Source organism: Carcharodon carcharias, chromosome 14 (assembly GCF_017639515.1).
Source record: "Carcharodon carcharias isolate sCarCar2 chromosome 14, sCarCar2.pri, whole genome shotgun sequence".
Taxonomy (NCBI): Eukaryota; Metazoa; Chordata; class Chondrichthyes; order Lamniformes; family Lamnidae; genus Carcharodon; species Carcharodon carcharias.
In genome coordinates, this window is record NC_054480.1 from 60,301,725 (window position 1) to 60,323,780 (window position 22,056).

General features: G+C 44.6%; 1 protein-coding gene across 3 annotated transcripts in view; it reads left to right on the forward strand.

The window, feature by feature from the left end:
- Positions 1-22,056, forward strand: part of LOC121286940 (protein-glutamine gamma-glutamyltransferase 2-like) — an 82,593-nt gene that overhangs the window by 18,639 nt on the left and 41,898 nt on the right. Inside the window, exon 1 of one of the 3 annotated variants that reach the window (XM_041204256.1) lies at positions 20,896-21,070. The exons of the other annotated variants lie outside the window; for them this stretch is intronic. Coding sequence (XP_041060190.1) covers positions 21,061-21,070 — 10 coding nt within the window. The 5' untranslated portion in view covers positions 20,896-21,060. Of the gene's footprint in view, positions 1-20,895; positions 21,071-22,056 lie in introns of those variants that run through there. 3 annotated transcript variants of the gene reach the window in all.

A 22,056-nucleotide genomic window follows, 5' to 3' on the forward strand; every position in this document is an offset into this window, starting at 1 on the left:
AATGGCAAACATTCAAAGGGCGCTTGGGTGAAATGCAACAATTGTTTACTTCTGTCTGGCGCAAAAGTAAAACAGGAAAGGTGGCCAAACCATGGCTTACAAGGGAAATTAGAGATAATATTAGATGCAAGGAAGAGGCATTCACATTGGCTAGAAAAAGCAACAGACCTGAGAATTGGGAGCAGTTTAGAATTCAGCAAAGGAGGAGCAAGGGATTGTTTAAGAAGGGGAAAATAGAATACGAGAGTAAGCTTGCGGGGAACATAAAAACTGTAAAAATTTCTATAAGTATGTGAAGAGAAAAAGATTGGTGAAGACAAACGTAGGTCCCTTACAGTCAGAAACAGGAGAATTTATAATGGGGAACAAAGAAATGGGTGACCAACTAAATACATACTTTGGTTCTGTCTTCACAAAGGAGGACACTAATAACATACCAGAAATGTTAGGGAATACAGGGTTTAATGAGAGGGAGGAACTGAAAGAAATCAATATTAGTAGGGAAATGGTGTTGGGAAAATTGATGGGATTGAAGGCTGATAAGTCCCCAGTGCCTGATAATTTACATCCCAGAGTACTTAAGGAAGTGGCCCTAGAAATAGTGGATGCATTGGTGGTCATCTTCCGAGATTCTATAGACTCTGGAATAGTTCCTACAGATTGGAGGGTAGCTAATGGAACTCCACTATTTAAAAAGGGAGGCAGAGAGAAAACAGGGAATTATAGACCAGTCAGCCTGACATCAGTAGTGGGAAAAATTCTAGAGTCCATTATAAAAGATTTAATAGCTGAGCACGTGGAAAATAGTGGCAGAATCGGACAGAGTCAGCATGGATTTATGAAAGGGAAATCATGCTTGACAAATCTACTGAAATTACTGAGGATGTAACTAGTAGAGTTGATGAGGGGGAGCCAATGGATATGATTTATTTGGACTTTTAGAAGGCTTTTGACAAAGTCCCACATAAGAGATTGGCGTGTAAGATTAAAACACATGGGAATGGGGGTAGCATATTGAGATGGCTGGCAGGCAGGAAACAAAGAGTAAGTATAAACAGATCTTTTTCTGAATGGCAGGCAGTGACTGGTCGGTCACCGCAAGGATTAGTGCTGGGACCTCAGTTATTCACAATATATATATTAATAATTTAGCTGAGGGAACGAAATGTAATATCTTCAAATTTGCAGATGACACAAAGCTGGGTGGGAGGGTGAGCTGTGAGGAGGATGCAGAGATGCTTCAGTGTGATTTGGCAAATGCATGGCAGATACAGTATAATGTGGATAAATGTGAGGTTATCCACTTTGGTAGCAAAACCAGGAAGGCAGATTATTATCTGAATGGCTATAAGTTGAGAGAGGGGAATGTGCAATGAGACCTGGGTGTCCTTGTACACCAGTTGCTGAAGGTAAGCATGTAGGTGCAGCAGACGGTAAAGAAGGCAAATGGTATGTTGACCTTCATAGCCAGAGGATTCGAGTTGACGTCTTGCTGCAATTGTACAAGGCCTTGGTGAGACAACACCTGGAATATTGTGTGCAGTTTTGGTCTCCTTATCTGAGGAAGGATGTACTTGCTACAGAGGGAGTGCAGCGAATGTTTACCCGACTGATTCCTGGGATGGCGGGATTGACGAATGAGGAGAGATTGAGTCGGTTAGGATTATATTGGCCCTCCCGTGTAAAATGGCCGAGCGGACCCGATCGCGAGTGGAGATTGGGTCCATGTCCACCCACACATGCTCCTGCTCTCCACCAAAATGGAAAATCCTGGCCCTATACTTGCAAAGAGACACCTAGGACATTCCATTAACTGAAGAAAAGCACTAATTCAACTCCAAAGAAGTCAAGGATAAATGTAAACATGTGGACATGCATGAATTACTATTTGAAATCAATACTATTCATTCTGAAATTATCACATTCTAAGTATTAAAATATTTTAGAATTGTACAAAAGATTTTGCAATCCCCATGTTTTTCTCAGAGGAATAACTTCTGGGATTTTCTCTAAGCTTTCTATGAATCATTGAAATAGTCATTGAGACAACACCCTGTATTGAATATTACTTAACCCAACCATCAGCCTTGTTTTCAATTCTCTGTTGGGAAAGGGACTGTGCAGCTGAATTGCATAGATCTAAATCCCCAAGTCCAAATGCTAGTCAACTGAATTCAGTTAACTGGGGGAAATAAAGAAAGATTTCTATTCCTGTTTGTCATCCACTGACGTCCCTGCTGGAACATGAGAGTAGACAAGATTGTACTTTTCTGTGATGCTCTCCCTGTTGATTCACTGCCACCTCTCACTGGCTGAGCACAAGTTAAACCTTTGTTTTCCATCTTTTCATTTGGAACATTATTTCACAATTAACTTTTCCATTATTCTGACTAATGCCAACATGCCTACAACATCTCAAATTGTTTTTCCTTGCCACTGAATTCCTGTAACTCGTTGAACCCACTGAGCTTATAGAACAGAAAGGACTTCCACTCCCTAAGTGAGCAGACAATATTCTGGTGTCAACACCCAGTTACACTGGAAATTACCGCAATGCAATTATACTTTGAAATTCAGCCCACTTTGAACCCTCTAGGGAAGAAAGTCATGTTAACAGATGGCTTATGTGTGACAAAGCCAATTCCATGCTCAGAGATAATGACTTCACTAAAGTGGGCAAGTCAGCAGCTAAAAGGTGATATAACAAATCATATGCCTGTGCAAGAATGGTTATTGAAAGAGTTATCAAGGTCCTAAAGCTAAGAAAATTGCACATATTCTTGAAACGGAAAAATTGCAGGGCTTGTAGGTAGGTGAACACACACCTCCCCTCTTAGTCTCCCAACTCTAAAGTTCAAACTGAACCCGTCTGAATGGAGAAAATTGGCAAGGCTCATAACACTTCTTTTTAATAGTTTATTGTAACGTCAATAGGATTATGGAGTTATACAGCACAGAAACAGGCCCTTTGGCCCATCATGTCAGTGCCGAGCATCAAGCACCTATCTATTCTAATCCCATTTTCCAGCATTTGGCCTGTAGCCCTGTATACTATGGTGTTTCAAGTGCACATATAAATACCTCTTAAATGTTGTGAGGGTTCCTGCCTCTAACACCCCCTCCGGCGGTGTGTTCCAGATTCCAACCTCCCTCTGGGTGAAAACATTTTTCCTCAAACCCCCACTAAACCTCCTGCCCCTTACTTTAAAGGGGAAAAGTTTCTTCCTATCTACTCTATCTATGCCCCTCATAATTTTGTATACCTCTATCAGGTCCCCTCTCAACCTTCTCTGCTCTAAGGAAAGCAACCCTAGCCTATCCAGTCTCTCTTCATAGCTGAAATGCTCCAGCCCAGGCAACATCCTGTTGAATGTCCTCTGCACCGTCTCCAGTGCAATCACATCCTTCCTATAATGTGGTGACCAGAACTGCACACAGTACGCCAGTTGTGGCCAAACTATCATTTTATACAACTCCAACATAACCTCCCTGCTCTTATATGCTATGCTTCCGCTAATAAAAGCAAGTATCCCATATGCCTTCTTAACCACCTTATCTATCTGTGCTGCTGCCTTCAGCAATCTATGGACATCTACACCAAGGTCCCTTTGATCCTCTGTACTGCCTAGGGTCCTACCATTCATTGTGAATTCCCTTGCTGTGTTAGTCCTCCTAAAATGCATCACCTCACACTTCTCAGGATTAAATTCTATTTGTCACTGCTTTGTCCATCTTACCAGCCCATCTATATCATCATGTAATCTAAGACTTTCCTACTCACTATTTATGACACCACCAATCTTCGTGTCATCTGTGAGCTTACTGATTATACCTTTTATATTCATTAATTGTACATTACAAACAGCAAGGGTCCCAGCACCGATCCCTGCAGTACACCACTTGTCACAGGCTTCCAATCACAAAAACAACCTTCAACCATCACTCCCTGTCTCCTGTCACTAAGCCAATGTTGGATCCAATTTGCCAAATTGCCCGGGATCCCATGGGCTCTTAACTTCTTGATCATTCTTCCATGCGGGACCTTGTCAAAAGCCTTACTGAAGTTCATGTAGACTATATCAACTGCACTACCCTCATCTACACAACTAGTCATTGCCTTGAAAAATTCAATCAAATTTGTTAGACATGATCTCCTCCTGACAAAGCTATGCTGATTATCCCTGGTTAATCCCTACCTCTCCAAGTGGAGATTAATTCTGTCCCTCAGAATGTTTTCCCGTAGTCACCCAAGTGAAATGTTGCAGGTCTCGTGTGAACCATGAACCTGGAACAGCCACACACTGACACCAAGTAGTAAGGGCTGGCCTCCCTTGCCCACATGTTGCCTCCATCACATTTGCCATCCACAGAGTATAACCTTCCAAAGCAAGGATGCACAAGTACATGGAACACCGAGGGCAGCAGATGGATGGGTGCCCTGCCACCTGGAAGTTCCCCTCCCAGTATGTCAGCAACCTGACTTTGACAAGTTTCGGAGCTCCAACACTGCACCTAGGTGCAGATTCTTGTGTCCCCAAAACCGTTCTCTGGGTGTCAGTCTAATACATTCAGCGGGTACAGAACCCAGCTCAGCACAACTCTCTCAGGGTGAACTAAGCATGGGCAATACCAATGAAGGCCACATGCTGTGATTGATTCAATGCAGTAACTACATTCAGAGTTAGGGTATGGGGGGGTTGGGGGGGGGCGGGGTAACAGGGGGTGGGGGGAACCTAACTGCTGTGTTAAGTGACCCATGCCAACATGGTACTCACCCTTACCAAGTGCAACAAGCCATTGAAATGCTTGCGGCACTGAACCCATGTATGTTGCATCACATCGTGTGAACTGACAATCTCTGCCACCTCCTCCCAGGCACGTTTGGTCCTGTTGGGGGTCGGGGGGAGGGGCCTCTTCCTCCCGTCCCTCGGCACGAAGATCTCACGCTATGCTGTCGCCACATCCTCAAGGAGGGCAGCACGCACTCGTCTGAGAAGCGAGGGCACAGTTCACCGCCGACCTGCTCTCCTGTCCGGCCTGCTCACCAAAAGTGCTCTCGGGAGCCCTTCTGCTGGCCCTGGTTGTCAGTCTTTCAAAGGCTGCCTGCGCTGGGTCGCCATTGGAGCCGGTGGTCATTGCAGTCCTGCCGCTGCCTGCCTCCTGCCGCTGTCCTCGGGAGCTGCGCTTCACGCTGGGCGGGCCTTACTTGGCCCACCCGATAGGGGGAAGATTCTCCCCTCAGTTCAGATCCCCAAGAATGATATTTATTGCTTTGCTATGTTGTTGCGTGATAAAATTAGCCATCCAATGGTAAGTTCAAATTGCTCTCCAGTTCAAGAATATGTTGTTAATTAGTGTACGTTATGTGCAGGACTTTCCCCTCCGTGCACCAAGTGCGGTGGTAGGCTGCAAAAGTGGCATTTTCCCTACCGGCTGCACTGGCTGGTTTCTGTGCCGTATTGTCTGCTCCCTGCCTCATTAAATAGGCATCAGCAGGAAACACATCGTATCTCAGATGTGTGGCTGCTGATTCACTTGCCCTGCCATGACCTCAGTGGATCATCGCTCCGACGCCATGTTTAGACCATACCCATGCACAGCCTTCTCAATGTCTACAGCCCAATGCTGTTCCAGGCAAGAGATGGCCCGCAAAGCCAAGAAGCAATCTTCCGCTTTTGGAAACTGTGGAGGACCGCTGGGAGGTGCTGTACTCCCGTGATGGCCGGAGAAGGTTTACAAACCTTTCAATTGTAGCTTGGGAGGCGGTGGCCTTGGCAGTGAATGCCAATGCCGCACAGAAGAGATCAGCGATCTACTGCTGAAAGGGGATGAATGATCTCATCTGTTCCTCCAGGGTAAGGCAACCAGGTCCTCACTATCAGCTCACACACTCACAAGCCCATCAGACATTTACAGGATGACACTCCACAGAGATCTCACACACTGCCAGAAAGACATCGCTACTCACCATCTCACATACATCTTCACAATTCCATCTGGGCTCATACCTTGTGTAGCTCACATCCTGATCCCGTGCACGGCTCAACTCACCACCCACACAAGGCAGGCATCCTTACCCTCTGCTTTGGCATGTGTCCTGCTCACACCCTCTCCATCTGTCTTTATGCAGGACAAGCTAGCACACAATTGGAAGGAGTAGCCCCAGGCTAGTGGAGACATGGCCAAAATAAAATCACTCACTTCCTCTGAGGAGCAGGCTATTGAGCTAGCTAGAGAGGGCCATGTGGTGACAGTGAGGTCGGTGGCGCAAACCCAGTTGAGAATCCTGCACCAGCTGATCCCTCAGACAACAATTCTGTGATTCCATTGTCCCGTTTCTGAGTCCCCTGCCTTGCAATATTTTTCTCTATTCCCTTTCATAGGCACCTCTGGAAAGTGCCCCAGGTCATCCAGGAACCAGCCCCTCATCTCCAGCCCTAAAGGACATCTCAGCACACAATCTGGTTCATAGCAGGTAGAGACGGGGACATCCAAGGTTGCTGGCATGGAGGACTGTTGGAGGCTAGGATTCTGCTGAGGCCGAGTCAGATGATGAGCCTCTGGACTCGGTCCTAACTCAGTTGGTGGAGCTGCAGTGATGGTCAGGGGAAAATCAGGAAGGGTTGTCAGCCACGGATTCCATGGATTCTATGGATTGGAATGTATGATGGACAACTCTGTCTACATTCAATCTGAGGATATAGCACCGGCATACCAGCACACCAAGGTCAACACTGGTAGGATGGCGGCCACCATGGAGACCTTTGTCCAGCCACAGCGCCTGTGCTGCTGCAGGAGTTGCACTCCATTGCTGTAGGCATTGGTGGCATCCAGCAGTGACTACGTGAGGTGGGGGCCAGGTCACATTCCAGTTGCCCATTTCCCTCAAGAGGTCAGCCTAGGGCCCTCAGGCACCCATAGGGAGGAGGACCAACAACTGAATACCTCGGGGCCATCCCCCCAGGTGACTCGGTGAGTGTCCAGCCGATCCCATTGCCGTCTTCAGGCTGAGGAGGGTGCACTTGCTCCACAGCAGGAGACTCAAAGCAGGCCAGGGCCCTCCAGGTCTTGGTCCTCCAGAGGACGCCCACCAAAGTCATCACAGACAACAGGGCATAGCAGTCAGCAGGCTGCCTCCACCTCCACTGTGGATATTGGGGATCCACTAAGACATAGAAGTAGGGTTAGAAAGACTAAGAAATGCTAGGAGCTCAACAGTGGCATGGGTGCTCACCACACATATATAGTTCTCACCACTGTAAATAGAAAGGCACCCATTTTACATTTCCTCTTGTGTATGCTTCCTCTTTATGCTGTGCTGTGTTGTATTCAATCAGGTGTAACACTCGGGGTCCTCCTTCCACTTATGGCAGATGTTGCTATCATGTGCCTCTGTTTGATGTTGTTTGCATCCATCTCACCACATTGTGTTTGTTCTCAAATCATTTCCGACATCAGTGGTGCCTCAACTTAATGTTAATTTTCTTGTGGAAGGAACCTGGTTCACATGCTTTGCTGGTTCATGTCATGTTTATGAGATTGTGTAAGATTGAGGCTGTGTAAGATTGAGGCTGAGGTGTTCATCCAACTCGTCTTCATTCGTGACATGTGAAGGTGTCGTGTACAAGGAGAGATGAGTTTATGCATGGAGAAGGGTCATATATTGTGCAACTCTGTGTGCTGTCTGTCATCCGGCAAGGTTTTCATGCTTTGAACCCTTACTCAGAGCTCATGTGCACTGCTGTCTGCCAACTGTGCTTCCGACTTTCCGAGTGTACATCAGCTAAGCTCACCAATAAGTGGGAGCACCTTGCCACCTCAAGGTGCCAAAGCTCTGCCCCTCTCAGCCACATTATTGCCCTGGCACTCAAACCTACAACCTTGATAATTTCTCAGCCTGTAATTGTCTGTATTGCAGCCCCTGGAGAAGGGGAATAGTTCCTGGAATTCCATGTACTTTCTGTCATCTGGCAGGGTTTACAACCTATGAACCCATGCTCAGAACTCATGCACGCTCCTTCTTGCCATGTGCATTGCCGACTCTCCAAGTGTAAATCTACTAAGGTCATCAATAAGCGTGATCATCTTCCCACCTCAATGTGCTGGAGACATGCCCATTGTCCTGGTGCTCGAAGATGTGAAACTAAGCGTTTCCCACCTTGTACTTGTCTGTATTGTACCCACAATGTAGCCTCCATCTTCCTGAAGGTCTCCTCTCTGTGGGAAATGGTCCTTGGCCCAACCATCTTCAGCAGCTTCATCAATGACCTTCTATCCATCATAAGGTCAGAATGGGGATGCTTGCTGATGATTATACAATGTTCAGCACCATTCACAACTCCTCAGATACTAAAGCCGTCCATGTCCAAATTCAGCAAGGCCTGAACAATATCCAGGCTTGGGCTGACAAGTGGCAAGTAACATTTGCGGCACACAAGTGCCAGGCAATGACCATCTCCAACAAGAGAGAATCTAACCATCGCTCCTTGACATTTAATGGCATTACCATTGCTGAATCTCCAACTATCAACATCCTGGGGGTTACCATTGACCAGAAACTCAACTGACTAGCCATATAAATACTGTGGCTACAAGAGCAGGTCAGAGGCTAGGAATCTTGCGGCGGGTAACTCACATCCTGACTTCCCCAACCCTGTTCACAATCTACTAGGCACAAGTCAGGAGTGTGATTCAATACTCTCCACTTACCTGGATGAGTGCATCTCCAACAACACTCAAGAAGCTTGACACCATCCAGGACAAAGCAACCCACTTGACTGGCACCCATTCACTAGCATTCACTCCCTCCACCATTGATGCCAGTTACCTCCGGGAGTAAACAGAAAGTGTTAGGAAAAGCCATTACACTGATTCGGTTCCCACTGATGATCATTGAAGAGTTTGCTGCAGGACCTGCTCAATTTGGGATCCTCTCCATCCAAGAGATTGTTAATCTGTTTTTACACTTCACTTTGAGCAGCAGTGTGTACCATCTACATGGTGCACCGTAAGAATTCACTAAGGCTCCTTTGACAGCACCTTCTAAACCCATGACCACTACCATCTAGAAGGACAAGGGCAACAGATAGATAAGAACACCACCATCTTTGGGTTTCTATATGTGAGCCTGTCGGTGCCAAGGTTCTGAGCGCTCCCTTTTAACAGGCATCTGCAGCTTGTCCAGTTTCCCACTTGCTCTTGATTTTGTTAACGCTCTGGGGAATTTCTTCGCTTAGATTGAAGGGTTATTACAAGGAGATCGATTAGTGACAGAATTTGGGATTAGTCTTGCATGAATGAGCTTGATTGCTTAACTATCCTGATTCCCTGCATTGTCACTGGAAGGCTCCTAACAGTTCTCAGCTGTGCATCTCTCTTCATTTTGTAATACACAGCTCAGTTGGGTGTCCTTTTAACCGACCAGCTAGTGCAGTACAGCTGTCCTCCTCAAGGCCCTCAGATTCCTTCCCTCCAGAGCTATTTCTCAGTTTTATTTTCTACAGTGCCATCAATTAAGGATTCAAGATGGTTTGGTGCTGAGGTTTTACTACCAAACCAAACTGGACCCTCCCTGTGTAACTGTGGAAACCCCTCCCCATTGTGCTGGAGGACCATAATGGTCAGTTTTCCCTCCCACCAAATCTTTTGGTCTCCCTGTGTAATCCTTACTCCCATTATGGTGGTGGTGGATATCCCTGTTTGACCCCTGAATCATTTGAGGTGGATGTGCATATGGCCGATATGGACAATGCCTGTCCTCATCTTGAGGCCTATTGCACAGTGACAGATAGAGACCCCCCCCACCCCGCCATGAGACCTTCAAGTGCCCTTACACTATCTTCTCCCCATTCAAAAGCTGCAGACGCCTCCCCTGACCATGAGTGTGCTATCTGTGGCCTAGTTTTATGGCAGAGTCTCCCTGGACTTATGCGAGAGATGTTACAACCACACCCTTCACACAACATGTTGGGCACGACATAGACTGGACTGACATGCCACCCTGCCTGCCTGGACTGGGGCATGGACAGTCTCTGCAGGGTCAGCATTGTAAACTGAAGTGCTTCTTCATCCTGTGATCCTCCCATTTTGGCCCCAACTGCTATGTCCCTCATAAAGAGACTCTCTTCTTACCACGACCCAAAGGATGCTACCACCTCCTCTCCCTCCCAACTCATGTGCCTGAGTGCAACCTTTCCCAGTCTCTCACTACAACCCCCCACCAGTTGAGCCCTTGCCTTGCAGCCCCTTCCCTTGCCTCTGCATGACCCTGCCCCTCCCCCACCATCGAGTCCTTGCCCCGCAGCACATTATAACCCACCCCTGCCTTACCACTAGTCTGGTAGATAGAGCCTTGTCTCTGAAAGACTCCTGAAAGCGATGTGTAGCTGCCTGCGAAGCCTGGCACAGAGTCTGAGGTGCCGTGAGTGCAGCATGATTCAAGGTAGACGGACAAACCTCAAAGTCACGAGCAAAGTGCAGGTTACCAGGTGCATGACACTTATATCCATCTGTGAAACACGTCAGTCTAATTTGATGCCGGCATGAGCTATTGGTCCTGTGTTAGGGGAGATTCTGGTGAACATCCTTGAAAATGAGCATTCATGATATTCAAGCTTATTTAAATGGTGTCCTGGACATGGCGCGGTGGGAAATGTGCTCTGCCGTTGAGGTCCGGAGCGGATGATTGCAACTGTTCTTACATCGATGGAAAACTGATTTTTTCAATCCCATGATATTTTCCGATCCCACTGCCATGATGCCTGCTGCAGGGGGGAGCGGAAAATCCTGCCCTATGTTCCATTGGTCAGATTGTGGCAATGGTAGAAGAATCAGGAGGCATACGCTAGAGGAAAGGAATGAATTTATTTTGGAAGATATGGGCTGGGATTTTCCAGCCTTGTTGTGGTGGGACCCACCAGAGGAGATTCGGTGGCCTAGCCAAAAGCTCATTAACTTTCAGCTGGATCGGATGATACCGGCAGTGGGTGGGGTTGGAAAATCCCATCCATGAAGTGCAGACTGCTCTCATTTTCTACATTGGGAAAAGTTAATCTTATTTACCTTTGAGTAGATTTATTTATTTTGCCCATTATTTTTCTTTGCTTAATCTATTCTGCTGCTTTTCAAGAAATTAATGTACTGAAAATTTTACCAAGGTGGTCCGCTGTTTCCTCAACTGAGACTGGACTGATATGCCCTTCCCCTGCCTGGACTGGGACAAGTACAGACTTCACAAGCTCAGCAATGTAAACTGAAGTGTTTCACTTCATGATCTTTTTCTATATATAGTTCTGAGTAATCCTTTGGCCGTATCCCTTTGTCCCAGCTATTTGAAAAGAAGAATCATCAGACAAGTAGTATGGCCCTTAAGGGTTCATTTATGTCACTATTATGGCATGGCTGATAGAAAATGCCGAGCTGACCAAATCTCAGAGGAAAACTTGAAACAGCTGCCAAAGCAGTTTTTGAAATTTGTAAAGTATGAGGAGAGGTTCTGAAATCAGGAAATGATGTCCCTGACTACTCGTGATGATTTTATAGTAAAGTAAACATTTATCAAAAAAATGAAGGAAAAAAAAACACAATTACACTTAAACACAAGCATGGCTTTACACAGTAAACAATACTTTAAAACAGTTCTGCAAGACCTTAACTTAACTACCCTCAGAGCTAACCTCCTTTTCTGTTCAGCAACTATCCTTATAGATTTTAAAATCTATTGAATTCCAGTAATTTTTACCACATAGTGTCTTTTTCCTTGGGGTGTCCTCAGAGGCTGACAGCAACTAAGTCTTCAGGTCTGGCCTTGTTCACACTGTCTTCTTGGAGTTTTGCCCAGCTATTCTGTTGTCTTCTGGGAGATCTGACCAGCTACACTGCTGTCTTCTAGGAGGTCTAAGCAGCTACCCTCCACGTAGCCCTCAGTATTTCCTTAAATGCATTCCTTCCCTTTGATCTCTTTATTGTCTCAACCAGTCTCTTCAGAAATATTTTCTTCCCCAAACTGATTAAACAAATTTCATTTCCCTTACTCTTAGACTTGTAAAACAAACTTACCCTATCTTTGCCTTACTTACACCTTTGAACTAAAACAACTCAATTCAAAAACAATCCTATTATTGCTTGATGTAAAACTCTGTTTGAAGTTCCTCTTGGCTCATTAACATACCAAAACCATTCCATACTGTTGGCTTTAGACTCTTGCAGTCACTATGGATCTTAATCCAATTACCACATCCACACCCCCAACTGCCTGGCTGTACATAAGAAATATGGCAGGGTTATTCACAGAAGAAAAATATTACAATTTTTCTCCATTGATTTCCCCATTTGACACTGTACACGTGTGCACAGTATGTTTAAAGAAAGGAGGACTTGCATTTATCTAGTGCCATTCACAAATCAGGACATCCCAAAGTGTTTTATAGCTAATAAAGCAATTTTGAATTGTAGTTACTGTTGTGATGCAGGAGGCACAGCAGAAAATTTGCACACAGCAAACTGAACTGGGCTAGCCATATAAATACTGTAGTCACAAGAGCAGGTCAGAGGCTAGGAATCCTGCAGCAAGTAACTCACCTCCTGACTCTCCAAAACCTGTCCACCATCTATCTACAAGGCACAAGTCAGGAGCATGATGGAATACTCTCTGCTTGCCTGGATGAGTGCAACTCCAACAACACCCAAGAAGCTCAACACCATCCAGGACAAAGCAGCCCGCTTGATTGTCACCCCATCCATAAACATTCACTCCCACCACCATTGACGCATAGTAGCAGCAATGTGTACCATTTACGAGAAGCACTGCAGAACCTCACCAAGGCTCCTTAGACAGCACCTTCCAAACCTAGGGGCACTACCATCTAGAAGGGCAAGGGCAGCAGAAAGATGGGAACACCATCCAAGTTCCCCTCCAAGCCACTCACCACTCTGACTTGCAAATATATTGCCTTTCCTTCACTGTCGCTGGGTCAAAATCCTGGAACTCCCTCCCTAGCAACACTCTGAGTGTACCTACACCACAGGGACTGCAGTGGTTCAAGAAGGCAGCTCACCACCACCTTCTCAAGGGCAATTAGGGATGGGCCAGTGACACCCACATCCTGTAAATGAACAAAAAAAAGCAAGCTCCCAGAAACAGCTAGGTAATAATGATCAGAGAATTTGATTTTGTGATCGTGATAGAGGGATAAATCTTGGCCAAGTCACCAGGGGTAACTGCTGCTCTTCAAAATAATGCCTTGGGACTTTTTAGCTCCATCTGAGAGGGCAGACAAGACCTTTGTTTAACGTCTCATCTAAAAGATGGCACCTCAAAAAGTACAGTTGTCCCTTTATACTTTACTAGAGTATCAGTCTTGATTTTTGTGCTTTTGTCCCTGAGGTGGGACTTGAATCCACAACCTTCTAATTCTAATGCTACCCAGTTAACACACAACTAACACATAAGGCTAAAATTATGTCTCTGTAATAATGTACAGTTGTGTTCAGTGTGTTTTACCCTTTTTTTTTTTCACTCTGTGGCTGTGTATAAGTCTGTTCATGTTTTACCTCAATGTTTCCTGGGGTCATTGATAATATTCAAGGCTGAGTTAGATTTTTGATCGACGGGGAGTCAAAGGTTATAGGGGGCAGACAGGAAAGTGGAGTTGAAGCCACAATCAGATCAGCCATGGTCTTATCAAATGGTGGAGCAGGCTCAAGGGGCCAAATGACCTATCTTGCTCCTAATTCTTGTGTTCTTGTGTTTTTTTCTCCCTGTGACAGTGCATAGAGGCTTTTTCTCTGCAATTGGAATATACAGAAGGAGGTACACCGCTGATGCATGTCTGTGTCTGCCTCTTACTGATGGAGCTAGCTCTTTCCTTCTTCTGATAAATATTTTAATGAGAATGGAATTGTGCTAGTTCCCCGTATGCAGTTTGAAGCATCTGTAGTTATTCCAGTAGGATAACAGGGTTTTGCGAATATGAAATAATTCTGAGCAAGAACTTCATTATCCATGGTGACGCTTGTCATTCCCCAGCTGGGCACAGGAGGAACGCCTCACCATCACTTTATTTGGGTTTGACATCTCCACTGTGCCAGCAGGGATGATGCACACTTCATCTCGATTATTTAAAGAGTCAATGCAATCACCGAATTTGGGGAGTTGAGAGCTTTCTAAGAAAGAATAAAATCTCCTTGATGTGCTACTGGGTGCAGAAAGGTTCAGGATGGAGGTGCTCTTCCTCAGTAATGGCAGATATATACCTGCTGCTCTGAAAGGGCTGGGTGTTACATGATGGCTGACGTCAGCAGCAGGATAGTACCTGCATCTAGTACAGGAAGCGGTTTAATGATCTAACCAGATCAGGAAAGATGAGCACAATTTCAGGTTCACTTACGTCCTTTATTGCAACCAACCCCACCCACATCCCATCCCTCCCACCCCCGCCTCACTCTATCTTGCCAAACATGTTCGATCGCATTACTCCTCAAAGCCAAGTTTCAACACACCCATCCTTACCTTTGGCTGTACTTCCTCACCTCCCCTTTTTTCCATCCACACTGTCACTTGCTCCAACCCTCCTGCAATGTGATCCCATCTCAGTCAGCTCACCTAATTCTCAACACATGTCATCAACTGCACGCCAATGGAACTTGTAATGCACCTGGCTGATAATCACCTTCAATGAATGTACTGCAGGCATTGGATGCAGACGTGCCTTACATACATTCATAGGTCTATCATTCCCTCTAATATGAGTAGAGTCCAAAATACAAGGGAGATGGAGAGGACCAAAGGCACCTCACCACAGATCATACAGTGAACACTTACAGAGGATGAGGCCATGGATTTAAATGACGTATCAGCACCCTTGAACTTTGGAGTTTGAGAGACTGGGACTTCAAATCTGTATGGTGACAGCATTAAATACCTTTCCCATCTTACACCTTAGGCAGTCCCTTGGGATCAAGGGTGCCTTGCTTCCACTCTGGTTTGATGGGGTCTGAAATGGTTAAGTCCAATGCGTGACCTACAGACCTGCCAATGTGGGGCAGGTGGTACTTGAAAGGTTGAGAAAATGGGTTGTTCAGTTGAGGTTTGTATGGTTTCTGCAGCACTTCTACGTTGCCTTCTGTGTACTTCTGATGAAATGGCTCAATGCGGTCAGTGTCTTCCTGATTAAACCTTCTCCATTTCGGTTGGTCTCAGGCCAGGGACTCCTCTAAGTCGGCAGTGATGTCTAATCTCTTCAGCAATGCCTTGAGGATACCCCTAAAGTGTTTCTGTTTTCCTCCTGGGAGTCTCCTATGGTGACTGAGCTCCAAGTTGAACAGTTGCTTTGGTAGTGTAGTGTTTGGATATAAATGATATATCCTTTCTGATAAAGCTGGTTTTGAGTGATTAGCAGCTCAATGTGGGCATGTTGGCTTGGGAGAGTACGCTGCTGGTGGACAGCTTTTCTTGCCACTGGATTTGGAGGATCTTGCGAAGGCACCACTGGTGGTATTTCTCCAGTGTTTTGAGGAGTCTGCTGTAGGTTGTCCAAGTCTCCAAAGTCTCACTGCTGCCCAGTAAACCATACCCTTAGTCTCAGGTTTGGAATACTGGCCCTCAAATATTCCTTTCCTTAGTCAGCTGCAGGCTGACCTGGCACATTGGATGTGATGATGAATTTTTTTGTCTGCGTCTGCCATCTTCGAGAGGAGCTTCCCAAGATATGGAAAGTAGCCATTAATCTTATTGACAGGGGAAGGTGTTTCACTGTTGGAGCTGGTTGGAAGAAGACCTTAGTTTTCCGGGTGTTTAGTGAATGGTTCACTTTCTCATATGCCTCAGAGAAGGAGTCGACAGTGACCTGGAGCTCAGTTCCTGAGTGAGTGCACACTCAAGCATCATTTGCAAACTGAAGCTCAATGACTGAAGTTGGAAGTGGTTTTAGATTGAAGATCGCATGTGTTGAACAGTTTCCTCTTTATTCTGTACATTGTCTCCACATCTGTGGATAATTTGCTGGAGGTATCTCTGACTCGGATCTCATATAAAACTCAACCTGTTGACTTGATTTCAGCACTGAATGAAATATGATTATCTTAATCATGCTGAATCTCAACATTTTTACATTCCCATAACTAAATCTTATACATGTTTTCTCTGCTCCAGGATGATCATCTAAAAGCAGCAGACTCCTGCTCTTCCAGGTAATGCTTCCTCAGAGGAGCCGATTCCTTCTGAGGGTGCACCATCACAGGACACATGCTTATCAGACAACGGCACAGATGCAGCTACTCAGCGAGTCCTGTTAGTGAGCACGAGAAGAGAGTGGCGATAGCGACAGCCAGTGTCAGAGTGCACATCCCTCTCTAAGCTCTGCTCAGCTGAACAGAAATGCTGAACCCCAGGGCTATCAATGGGATTGAGAATGACAGAGAGTCAACTGCAAATGTATGAGGTACTGGGAATCATGCCAGGCACAATATCTACAACAGTATAGAGGATGGAGGAATCCATCATAAGTATTTGTGGATTGATATTGAAGGGCATTGCTAAGATGTCTTCTGTAGATAGACTGGCCTCCTCTGTGGAACCTGAATCACAACAATCTACTCAGTCTCTGCAGATCCTGACCACAGATGTGAAAACTATGGATGCCAATATTTCTGCTGCCTTTCACAGGGTGACAGATATCTTTGCTGTGACCTTACCACAGATCACTGATTGTGGGATTGTGCGGGGGGCAGTGGGGAATCTCCAATTTGTTCCTCACCATGAAAGTCAATCTGGGGAATTGAAGTTTTCTGGCTGGAAAAGGGAAAAGGAGCTGAGCATAGCTTTTGACTGGTTCCTCGAGAATGAAATGTCCACCTAAGAGGTAGAGTAAAGTATAACTGTGACAGAGGGTTTTCAGTCACTATAAAAATTAAATGGGGGATTTTTCTGTAGTTTAGGGTATAAGTTTCTTACTGAAGTAATGTTTTGAGATTGTTGCTTTTAGTTTGTTTGTTACAGTACAAGTCTTAAAACTTGAAACCTTGTCATGATTGGTCACTGGCAATTCAAATTTATTTTAAAAGTTATCAGCCTATATAGGGATCACAAAAATTCACATAAAATGTATTAAGTTACTTGACTTTCTCACCATTCCTACCTGCCAAGTGCCAACACAGGTTTTCAGCTGATTAGCAATGAATTTGAAAATATAAGTTGCCTGGACCCAACTGGTACATGTCCAATAGGGGATGGTTGGCTCCAGGACTGCTTTTTGTCAGTGATGGGTGAGATAGGAAGGTGACAGGGGATGTGATAGTTACTTTGGTCCAGTGTGAGTGACTAAGTGAACCTTCGAGCTCAGGTGTCCCTGGCATCCAGAGTAGCAATGTGAGTGGCTGGTCTGGTGTTTGCATCTTCCTCTACCTCCTCTTCCACCTCCTTCTCTTCAATATCCTCCTCCTTTCCATTGGAGGATTAAAGTGGCCAAGGAAGTCAGCAGCATAAGTGTAATCCCTTCAAACTGGAGACGGTGCACCAAGAGGATCTTAGGCCTCAGGAAGGCTTGAAAGATGCCAAGTCTCACATTCTGACTTTACTAACATTTGCTTACACAGCACTCCTCAAGCAACATGCATTGCAGCTCAACTCATTCTTCTCTCTGCAGGCATCTCACATCCCCAACTGAGCAGTTAACACTCACACTCAGCCTCAGCCTATTGCCCTCTCAGCCACACTCCACAAATGTTGTCCTTCTTTCCTCTCCAAATAAGATATTATGAGCACAGCCACCTGTATGTTTTTTCTCAGAGCACACACAACTTAGCAAGAGGCAGAACCTCTGGGAGTGGTCCTCCAGTGACAGGCATATTGATGGCCATTGGTGAAGCTCTCCTGGGAAGGTGGCCTTGTTCCAAGAGACAGCTAATGTCAGCAATAAGCTGCTGTAAGACCCTGAGCCTCTTGAGGGACTGGTGCTCTGACATGTCAAGAGAGCTGATCTTCAGCCTGTATACCCTGTGTTGGGAGTCTTGCCTCCATAGCGCTGGGTTTATCTGTCCATTCCCTCTGCCCTGTGGAGGGGGGCATATGGTTGAGAAGAAGGCAGCTGCTGCTACTGGTGTTGCTCATGCTGCCCCTGGTGCTGTTGGTGGCTTTGTGGCTTCTGCTTTTACTCCTCAGTAGCGGTGCAAGGAGGAGCTATTTATGCTGCTCCTATGCAGTGATGAAGGTTGAGAGCAGGGAAGTGCAGCTGAAGGCAGGTGAAGTGCTTGGATAGGTAAAGCACTTTTCAAGAAATTGGCAATCACCTGTCAAGCAGTGAAAGCCCTCACTGAGTGAAGTGCTTTGAACTGCAGTCTCTCAGTGGCCATGGCTGGAGCTCTTCAGAGAAACTGATCAAAGCTTCCCCAGCTTGTCAGCTGAAAATATATCCTCAAAGTTTTCTTCTTAATAATCTCAGCAACTAATTAATTACTCACCCAACAGGAGGTTCCCTGCTTGCCTTCAATGTCATCCCAGGGAAAGCCAGGAGAGGGCAGGATGATGTTAAGATCCCCATCTGACCTCAATCTCCTGGACTTGCCCACCTCACTGCTATCGAGCCCACCTCCAACGACCTGGGAAAATTCTGCCCCGACCTTTGTTCAAGCCCCACAAAATGCCACTCAAATCTCTCCCTCTGTTTCATCGGCAAGTTTTCTGAACCCCTACGAAAGCTTTGATGTTAATTTCAAACCGCTGCCAAATCTCCTGAAAGAAGCTCCGTTTATAAAGTGTAATAATGGACATGCCTCTTCACAGTGGGTTACTTGGACACACCAGAAAGCTTCAGAATTAAAACAGAAGCAGGCACATTCATGACAGGATGGCAGTCGGTTTCCCCGTATTTGACAATATAACCACTCCCACCCCAAACTTCTCCTGCCCATAATGGATGGATTAACATTTCCCCCATAAGTCTAAGTAGCAAAAGCCTCTGCAGATTGGTCAATGATCATTTACTAGGCAACTGTATGATGTCTCATGATGAGCTCATAGCAGAAAGCAGGATTTTGGAGGTCTGAAGGGATTATCATAGGATGGAACCCCCATAAGCAGGAGATCTTCTCCAGAGCACCAGTCAATGCATTCTTGAGGGAAGGTGTGCTTGTGTTTAGAACCTCAGCCAAAGGGGGCTCTGATAAATAGGGATGTGGTGTGCCATGCTCTTTATGATGCTCTGCATTTCAGTCAGGCACTCATGTATTTTACCATAGATGCAGATTGAGTGAATGCCCAAAACTGTTCCTGCTGCTCGACACAATTCAATTTCCTGCAATTCAAATCCTTGAGAGCAGCAGTTGAAAGGTGTTTTTTAGATATGTTTCCACATGACTGATTTTATTTAAATGTCTGAATTGCTCTAGGCTAACAGCTATTGTGTAATAACACTCAACTTGTTCATATCCTTTGTCTTGAAATAAAACATTTTAATTTAGTGTATGAATACTTAACGTCTTTAACATTCCTTTGTCTGCCATTTCAATGGAGGTATAAACCTTTTTAAAGAGATATTCAAGGTTAGTACACTAATACCCAAAGAGAACAATTTAATTGGAGGTGGTTTTAACTTCCAGGTGACCAACAGGCAGAGTTTAGCTCGAGTGAGGCTCAACGCAAACTCGAGGAACAGCACCTCATCTTCTGACTATGCACTTTACAGTCTTCCGGGCTTAATATTGAGTTCAACAATTTCAGATCTTGAACTCTCTCCTCCATCCCCACCCTTTTCTGATCCCCCTTTTTCCAATAATTTATAATTTTTTTTTAACAACTGTATTTTTTTCTTTTCCCTCCTATTTTTAAATTTATTTCGATCTATTGTTTCATCTCCACATTTTAGACCATTTTGATCCCTTCCCCCCACCCCACCCGCACTAGGGCCATCTGCCACTAGCTTGCTTCCCTTAATGTCCCCATTAGCACATCCTTTAGATAATATCACCACCGTCAACACCCCTTTGTACTTTTGTCTATGACATCTTTGGCAGTCTCTTCTTGGCCTCCACCTATCACTGACCCCCTATCAAGCTCTCCTGTCCCACCCCCTTCTACCAGCTTATATTTCATCTCATTTCTATATGTCTTTGTTCTGATGAAGGGTCATACAGACTCGAAACGTCAACTGTATCCCTCTCCACAGATGCTGTCAGACCTGCTGAGTTTTGCCAGGTATTTTTGTTTTTGTTCTAGATTTCCAGCATCCACAGTATTTTGCTTTTATATTATGGCAGAGTTAGGTTATTAAAGGATAAATATCATCATCCATATCCCAATTTCAGAACCAAATGCTTACAGGGTTTTAAGGTTCTTTTGATTTTTTTTTTATCTTGCTGGCTGAAAGATCAGTTTGGAAACTGTTTTGAACCAAACTGACATGCAAATTTGAAACCTTGTGCTACCAATCTGTTGATGTTATTCCAGAATCCTCATACTACTACTCGTTATCACAGAAAATAATTTTTCAGCATTTGCTTTTAAACAATGTATATTACAAAAAATATCTACTACAAAAATGCTATTTTGGAAAAAATGACTTCCTAATCTATTTGCAATTGCTTAAGTATTTGAAATGCTGCTAATTTTGAGCGCCATAGTTGCAGATTTGGTTTATGTGGTTTGCAGGGGGTGTATTGCTTAAAATGAAAGTAGCTCACATACAGAAAGTGGTGTCTGTGCTTAAAGGGGCATTGCCTTTGTTGAAAAACTGTCTTGACAAATCTGTTCCTTTTGGTAGTAATAAAACAGATATTTGCCATTTTCATTATTATGACAATGTGTGCAAAAAATAAAATGATACATTGTCAACAATTTAACTAATCCCCTTGTACCTTTGTGAATAAAAACTTCACAGCTATTTAAAAGGATGGCACTCCTTTAATGGTATAAATTATATACTTGCATTGTGCTATAAAGCATTAGGTCTATGCAGATGACTACTTGCTTCAATTATTATGTTGTGAAGATAAAAACCATTTTCACTGAGTGGAGGTGAAAGAGAAACAGAAACAGAGGTCGAGAGAAAGCACTCATCTTGACACAACATGGCAAGCAGTGAGTAAAAATTGAGGATTATTTGCTTTGATTCCCTTTCTCTGGTTTCCTTTTACATTTAATAACTGAATTATCTCTGTTTAGTCAACCTGATTTACTCAGATTTGAAAACCTCAAAATTACAGAATGGTATTTGGAGAAGCTAGACCTACATGTAGGACTTCATTGTTTAACTGCTGTTTGTTCTGATGTGCTAAACTTTTCAACTCATACAAGCCAATAAGAAGACAAAAGAAGTGAAAAGAACACGTGTCTGGGGCAGTAAGAAAAGTTATAGGTCAAAGCTGAAAAGGTGAGGTTCATATTGCTGGGACTTTTAGGACTAGCAGGACAGTCTAAAATTGGAGTCAGACCTTTCAGGAGTGAAATTAGGAAAAACATCTACACACCCAAGGTTGGGAGATTTTTAGACCTCTCTTCCACAAATGGAAATTGATGCTAAATAAATTGTAAATTTTAAAACTGAGATTGATAGATTTTTGTTAACTAAAGGTCTTAGGAGATTTAGGGCAAAGGTGGGTATACGGTGCTAGGTCACAGATCAACCACAATCTCACTGAATGGCAGATCAGGCTCGAGAGACTACCCCTATTCCTTTGTTCCTGCAGTTTGTTTTTATTTTCTAAGATTAATTATTCTTATTATTCTAATTTGCGAAGAGATGGTATAGACATTACTTTCATAGTCATCCATACATAGTCAAAAATTGAATTTAAAGTTCTAGTTTTATTTTGTGGTTAATTTGCTTCCCAACCCACCACAGTCATATTGGGAAGTGCTTTCAAGTTGTCTATATCTACTGCAGAGGTGATTCTACATTGAGGTTGAAAAAGTGCCAGAGGTACAGTTATTTTCTTGCTGTTCTGGCTTTGGTGGAACCTATGCACTGCAAGTGTATCTGGAATTTGGATGGGTTGCTAATGGTTAGAATTGACCTTATTTGTATCACCAACTGTATTCAGGGAAAATGTAGTATGAGTCCAACA